Raw genomic sequence first — 7,500 nt, 5'->3', positions numbered from 1 at the left:
GTCCCACCTCGGCCACTGGTTTGTGCAATACTCCTTTACCTGTTGTATTGTAGTTGTTGTACATGTTGGACAAGTTGGAGTCTCAGGCTTGTCGCACATGTTCTCGTACCTTGACATTTATCACCCACTAATTGTAGACTCTCTCGTCTACAATTAGTGCAAAATGCTGCTGCTCGACTTTTAACAGGCACCCGGAAACACGAACACATCACCCCCCATTTTAGCCTTAAAACTCACGTTTTAGGATCAATTTTAATGTTTTTAAAATCTTTAAATGGGTCAGCGCCCCTTCCAGATCACTGAGGTCAGTCGTCCGTAAGATGAAGCTTAAGCAAAAGGGTGCAACGAGCCTTCTCGGTTATTGCTCCAATATATCGGTGAGGCTCTTGCAAATTTTAATGTGTTTACAGTATGTGCACTGTGCACAATTTCTGCACATATATTGCGTGCATGTGCATAGATGCAGTACATGCAGTAGGCAGGAGTGTGCGTGCGTGCGTGCGTGTGTGCATGCTCGCACATGTGTTTATGAGCAGAGAGGGATTTAGAGTAGACAAAAGAAAAAAAAAGTGGCCTCTTGTCCCAACACGCCCAGTCTGAAACACCAGTGTTTATTTCTGCGACACTCGCACTCCCTAAACGACAGTTTACCACGCGTTGCTACAGATCCATGTAGCCGTCATGTTGCACTGTCGCAAGGCCAGAGAAAGACTCACTGAGAGACGCAGCGTAAATGAGACATTTCCTTGGCAGAAATACTTCGGAGAGATTTAGGTGAAAGAGTTCAACCGAGTTCTTGGCAACCGAGTATCACCTTTAAACAATAAAACATTGATTGATGTTTTGTTTGACTTCAAATGTGGTTCATAAGTTGATGTTGTTGTTTTACAATGCCGCTCCTAATTATTTTGAGGAGAGATCACTTCTAAAAGAAAACCGAAATATCAGCAACATGGCTTTGAATGGGTGCTTAGCCTATTCATTGCTAGGTATAAAAAACGTGTTGCAATGGGTGATTTAATTGCTTTTTGACCATAGTGTCACAGTGAAACGCTTCCCCCTCTCCGCTAGCAGTACTCACATGAAGGAGACGGTGAAGTGGAACCTCTGCCTCAGTCCTCTGAAGGTGATGAAGGACTGTCCGGGGAAGCTCCGCGTGGTCATCTCACAGTAGGGCTTCTCGTAGTCGCCCGAGGGACACTGGCACAGGAAGCCGCCCACCAGGAGGTCCACGCACTTGCCGCCGTTCTTGCAGACGCCGGGGATGCAGCGGCCGGACCGCGCGTTCACCTCACAGTGCTCCCCTGTGGACGGGAGGAGAAACTGTTTTGTTTTTGTTGTTGTTTGCTTGCAAAGACAGACCTCCAAGAGAGACACCTCCCAGCTCCCACCACTGCGGAGGTGCTAGCATTAACATACACTCGTATACACTTGAATACAATTGTATTCATTAAAATAAGTCCAGGACTTTTTTTTTAATGTATGTACACTTAATGAACTAATCCTTCAACTACTGCCCGCGCTTTTTCAGTGAATACCCTTATTTTGAAGGCCCACGGGTCCCGAGACGTGAACCGGGCGTAAACAAACGCTGTGTGGAGGAGCTAACGTGACCAATGACATGGCGAGTTAACTCGTCAGTGGCAGTGAATGTGACGTTGTACAATAGCATGGGGGTGGTTGTATTTGGTCTCCCTTCTCTTCTATCGAAACATTTACAGTATATCCTGTGTCTGTATTTAAAGACGTTTGACACAATCCTGTTTCTGGTTATGCAATAATGTTGACCTGAGGGTCAAAATGTAATTCGTCCCCTGAGCAGTGGCACCTTTGTACATTCTCAAAGGTTAGAAGGTTACATTACAGTAACACTGAGGGGGGAATTCTGACTTTGGTGGTTTTGCTCATAAAGATGTGTAGCAACAGATAGACATAGAGGTCAGATTCAAACTGAATTAGCGGCTTTAAAAAAGAATGTCCCGACCATCCAAAAACACACCGTGGTTTATGCTCCTAATCTAAACATCAGTGCTGAGTGCTGACAATGAAAGCCTCTTTATGAGAAACACGGTCAGTGCCCACACACACACACACACACACACACACACACACACACACACACACAAACACACACACACACACACACACACGGTACTGTGACCATATTTGGACAGAGAGAGAGAGAGAGAGAGAGAGAGAGAGAGAGAGAGCAGAAAAAGAGAGATACACACAATAAGAAAGGAAGACAGGAGGAAGAACAAGAACAAGAACAAGAATAAAAGCATAAAAACAAAGGAACAACAAGAAAGGTAAACACAAATAAAAAGACATAACAAGCACACAGAAGTCAGTGGTGAAGTCAAACGGAAGACAAACCTCACAGCATTCCTCCAATAGCAGCTAATCGACAGTAGCTGATCAATAGCAGCAAATCAATATTTAAATCAATAGCAGCAAATCAATATTTAAATCAATAGCAGGCCCCGCATGAACCCTCCTATGGCTGCAGTCTGAGTTGACCGCACATTGCCAAATTACCACATAATCTCACTTTCTTTAAACCGATTTCAGACTTGTTTTAAATCCCGGACTGTCCCCTCTGTCCGAGCAGATTAATTGTTAGTTTGTTAAAGATGACAAAATAGATCTCACGCTTCTCTACGCAGTGATCATTACATGATGTATTCAATCTACATTCAGTTGATCTCTGGCCATGAGAGCAGTGCCTTGCTCAAGGGCCTGGGCAGGAGCATGTCCTTTAACGTTAACGTAACCCCTAGACAACCTGATTCCAGGGTGGAGTGGCTTTGAGTGCCTTCTATATCGATTGACCTGCGGAAGCCATCTTGGCTCCAGTACTAGCATAATAATGTCTAGCTCGGTTTCCTAGCTGCGGTATGGATGCAGGAGGATTCTCTACTAAGTGAGCGCTGGACTCCATTGTGGCTTTGTGGGATGCGGTGGCTTTGTCTGTCAGCATGCGGTGGCCCCAGTGTCTTGGCCCTGCCGATGCAAATTCTCCCATTAGCCTGCAAGCAACATTTTGTTTGGCTATAAAACACGAATAGTTATGCTGAATTTATGAAAATAGCTCATCTGAATTAGTTGAACGATGCATAAATCAGGCATCGTCCATGCCTCTGACCCTGACAAGATCTGTGGTGCGAGTCACGACCGTCCGACACACGCACGCACGCACGCACACACACTCACACACACACACACACACACACACACACACACACACACACACACACACACACACACACACACACGGTTGCATGGAACCAGGTAATGGCCCTTCTCTCTTCGGCGTAATCCCTCGCTCCAGAAAGGAATTAGGAAGGATCCGTTTCCCCCATAATGTCGGAAACCCAAGGAGAGGACAGCATTCCCCCCCCCTCCACCCCCTGACTCCCCCCCCCCTCGCCTGTCATCAGCCACCATAATGGTCCCCGATGGCCCCCTCAGCTATCTGGAGCTGAACTGTGACCTTCAAAGGCAAAGGGACTGTATAGGGAGACAGTGTGGAAAGGTGGGAAGAGAGAGAGAGAGAGAGAGAGAGAGAGAGAGAGAGAGAGAGAGAGAGAGAGAGAGAGAGAGAGACGGAGGTAGGGAGAGAGAGAGAGAGAGAGAGAGAGAGAGAGAGAGAGACGGAGGTAGGGAGAGAGGGGGGGGGGGGGGTTGGAGGGGGAGTGGGTGAGTGACGGAGACAGATATAATCAGGTAATTACATCAGATAAGGGTGTAAATAGAAGATGATGGGATGGATGGGGGGGGTTTCTGGGGAGGTGTTTTTATTATTTTGGGGGGTGGTGGGGGGGATGTCGGCGTGCCTCCGGGGTCCATTAAGGGAGCAGCCAGGAGACAGCCAGGTATCAGATGGAAATTGGAGGGAGGAAATACAGGGGGGAAGATCGTTGACGTGTGGGGGGGGGGAGGGGGGGGGGCTTCAATGGGGCCATGCTGAAAGCTTTCCCAGTTTCTTCCCACAGCTTTAGGTCTCGCTGGGTCTCAACACAGGGTTCGGGGACCCCCGAGGGGGCATTGATGGGGTTCGGGGGACCCCCGGGGGGGTCATTGACGGGGTTCGGGGGACCCCCGAGGGGTCATTGACGGGGGTTCCATTTTGTACGATATGGACAGAGATAAAAAATCGCATGCTGTCGGGCGGAAACCTCTTATCTCCATATTGTAACTTTGTGTGTTTTGTCCTAAATTAAAGGTATATTCAGTGATTTCACTTAATTCAAATATCACTTATTTTCTTTGTTTTGTTGTGATAATCCTCCCTACTATAGAGTGTGCTGACCATATAAGGAGTTCCTCCCTGTCCCCAGTTAACCCCTGGGGGTCAAAAAACCTTAGGTTTAGTTTTTGACTCTCTATCCTGATTGGACGAAAGGCTGGGTCCCACAGCCAAAAACGAAACCTACGGTTTTTTGAGTGAAATCACTGAATATACCTTTAACGCCCTTTCTTGATCCCACTACAGAGTCTCACACAAAAGTATCAAAAGTAGCAGATCAGCGCGCTCGAAATACGTTCTGCTATACTTTTGAATTAGAATCCTGAAAAGTGACCGTTCTGGACATGAGGTTTCCACCCGACAGTGACCGTCATAATCAAGATTGTTCATGGTGGGAGAATTAAGATTAGCTTTTGGAGCCACTAAAGACGATTAAATGCTGACAATCACGGCCCAAAGAGGTGGGATGAATCCGGCTTGGCCGGCTAGACAACATTCCATACACTTCTATACAGCCATAAATCTTTGTTTGCGTGTGTGCGTGCGTGCGTGTGTGCGTGCGTGCGTGTGTGCGTGCGTACACATGCACGTGTGTAACAATCACACAGCATGATTTTCTTTTCAGCACTAGTTTAGTGTCAGGGTCAACCACTAACTACCAGTAAAGGGCGGGGAGAACATTTTTTACAAGTCGTCAGTACAGTCGTGCAGAGGAGGCTCATTAATTAGCAGACACATCTGTGAGGGTGCTAACGTACTTACAATGGCCCACTCAAACATCTAACGGCCGCACGCACCGGCGGTTGGGATTGAGAATGATACAAGGCCGTGATCCGTGTGAAAAACATTGACTCATGTGCGATTAAAAAAGTATTTCCAAATGCCTGCGGATGTGTGTAAATTAGCGTGCCAAGCGTGCTAAATCTGGTGAGGTTAGTAGAGACTGCGCCAGCATTGAGGAGTAGTTTAAACTCTTAAAATGAAAAAGAATTCCTGTCAATTACTCGCCCCGTGAAGCCTTGTATTCATGAACAATTTTTAGTTTGGGTTTCATTCTTTCATGGTGAAGAAGAAGAAGAAGAAGAAGCCAAAAAGTGAAGAGATGATGGAGAGAGAAGAGATGATTAACAGCAGCTAAACTGTATCAACAGTCACTTTATAAACTCCATCACAGCTCTCTCAGAGTAATCTGTAGCGAAACGACATTTCGCTGCTTCCACTTGTATAAGTTAGTGACAAAAACGACCTTCCTGATCTCGATTCAAACCAACTCACCGGTGAAGTCCTCCCGACACTCGCAGGTGTAGCCGCCCTCTCGGCTGCGGCACTTGCCGTTGTTGCGGCACGGCCCGGAGTAGCACAGGTCTATCTCCGTCTCGCAGTAGTCCCCGGTGAAGCCGGCCGGGCAGCGGCAGCGCAGGCCGTTGATGGGGTGGATGGGCCGGAACAGCACCGTGTCGGACGAGATGAAGGGCGGCGAGCTGTCGAACTTCAGCACCGACACGCACTTCATGTAGTTCTCGCAGGGCTCGCGCAGGCAGATGTTGTCGTCGAACGGCAGCACCTGGCCATGGAGGTGCGGGGAAACAGTATGCACGTTTTGTAAGTAGTAGAAGTGTGGTAATCAAAAATTACTTGAGTTACTAAAGTATTCGTATCAAAGTGTACTTAAAGTACCAAAAGTATAAAGTACTCATTATGCAGAGTGTCCCATTTCACAAGTTCAAAATGTATAAAAATCTTTAGAAAATAGCCGATCACAAATAAGCCTGCGGCGCATTGTGAGCTTGTAGTTCGGCCATTTTCAAATGTAGGGCTGAAGTGGGTAATGTATGTTTTGTAATTATTATCAAAATCTACAAAGTAACTAGTAACTAAAGTTTTAAAATGAATGTAGTGGAGTAGAAGTAAAAGTACTGGGAATTGGAAATACTCAAAATTGTACTTAAGTACAGTACTTAAGTAAATGTTCTTATAGTTTCTTTCCACCAGTGCAGGCGGGGAGGTTTAAATGTTGAATCTCTCTGCTGCCTGCCAGGCGGAAAGCAGCCATGTCCCAACATATTTATATATAAATAAATAAAACACAATACCGCCTCATCAAGTTGAATGTATCACTTTACCCGAATCCAGCTCAAGTGGAGTTAGGACTCGGAGTTAGCCAAAAACCACCGAAGGTTTAGTCAGAAGCGCTTTTTTAAATGCTCTTCATTGGTTTAATATTTGTAAAACCCACACACAGACGTAAAGGGCATTCAAAAGCACTGATTTATTCAAAAGAAATCAGCAACGATATAATACACACAATTTACGTAGTTCAAGTCAAAATGTTTGAGGTCATCCGATATGAAATGCTCAAGACTGAAACGGTAGCCAATTCCTATATTTGTCCTTTCTTTAACTTTTTGTGAAGCGACCTTGAAGATCAGCTATTTCCGCTATTTAAAAAAAAATCTTAAAGTATAGAATTGTTATAAATGTGCCAAGTTATTCGTTGTATCTTGTGCAATTTGTATCAAACCAATCAGAGATAAAAAACTAATCGTCAACTTAAAACGCATTTCCATGGCGCGCGCAGCGCATGTTTACCTGCTGCAGCGATATGAGGCGCAGCAGCGTGCGGTTGAGGTAGATCTGCTCCTGCAGCTCCTCCGAGGGGAAGTACCTCCCCCCGCGGCCGCCCCCCCCACCGCCGGGCCCCCCGCCGCCGCCGGGCCCCCCGCCCCCCGGCTGCAGGGCGGAGAAGGTGACGTTGAGGATGGAGCCGCGCACGTCCGTGTCGTTCTGGATGTTGAAGACGAACACGGCGTCGCGGCGCGTGGACAGCACGGCGGCCACGCCCTCCAGGAAGAGCGAGAGCAGCGGCGACAGGAAGCGCTCCTGGGACATGTTCTCCAGGCGCACCGTGATGCTGTTGGTCAGCATGTCGTCCGTGATGACCGTGACGCGCAGCGTGCACAGGGCCACGGCGCGGTGGACGCCGTCTGTGGAGGGGGGGAGAGAGAGGGAGAGGGAGAGAGAGGGAGATATATTGGTGAGATGTTGATGAATTAACCAAGACAGCGCCACTGCCTGCGATGTCACTACGGAGCGGCGGTGGCTCAGGGGTAGAGTGCCTGGATGGAAACCGTAAGGTTGCCAGTTCGAACCCGGGCTCCCCCAGAGTCACTGTCGAAGTGTCCTTGAGAAAGACACTGAACCCCCAATTGCTCCCGATGTGCTGGTTGGTGCCTCGCATGGTTTCCGCTGCC

General features: G+C 47.6%; 1 protein-coding gene across 4 annotated transcripts in view; it reads right to left on the bottom strand.

Moving 5' to 3' along the window:
* Positions 1-7,500, bottom strand: part of celsr1a (cadherin EGF LAG seven-pass G-type receptor 1a) — a 128,056-nt gene that overhangs the window by 74,210 nt on the left and 46,346 nt on the right. For all 4 annotated transcript variants that reach the window (XM_083757698.1, XM_083757697.1, XM_083757699.1 and 1 more), the window contains exons 2-4: positions 6,839-7,233; positions 5,525-5,813; positions 1,082-1,304 (exon numbers count right to left, since the gene is read on the bottom strand). In XM_083757698.1, the coding sequence (XP_083613824.1) occupies positions 1,082-1,304; positions 5,525-5,813; positions 6,839-7,233 (907 nt within the window). The remainder of the gene's footprint in view (positions 1-1,081; positions 1,305-5,524; positions 5,814-6,838; positions 7,234-7,500) is intronic.

Source organism: Protomyctophum parallelum, assembly GCF_964188405.1.
Source record: "Protomyctophum parallelum genome assembly, chromosome: 22".
Taxonomy (NCBI): domain Eukaryota; kingdom Metazoa; phylum Chordata; class Actinopteri; order Myctophiformes; family Myctophidae; genus Protomyctophum; species Protomyctophum parallelum.
The sequence above is the reverse complement of the archived record's forward strand: the minus strand, read 5'-3'. Positions and strand labels throughout refer to the sequence as shown.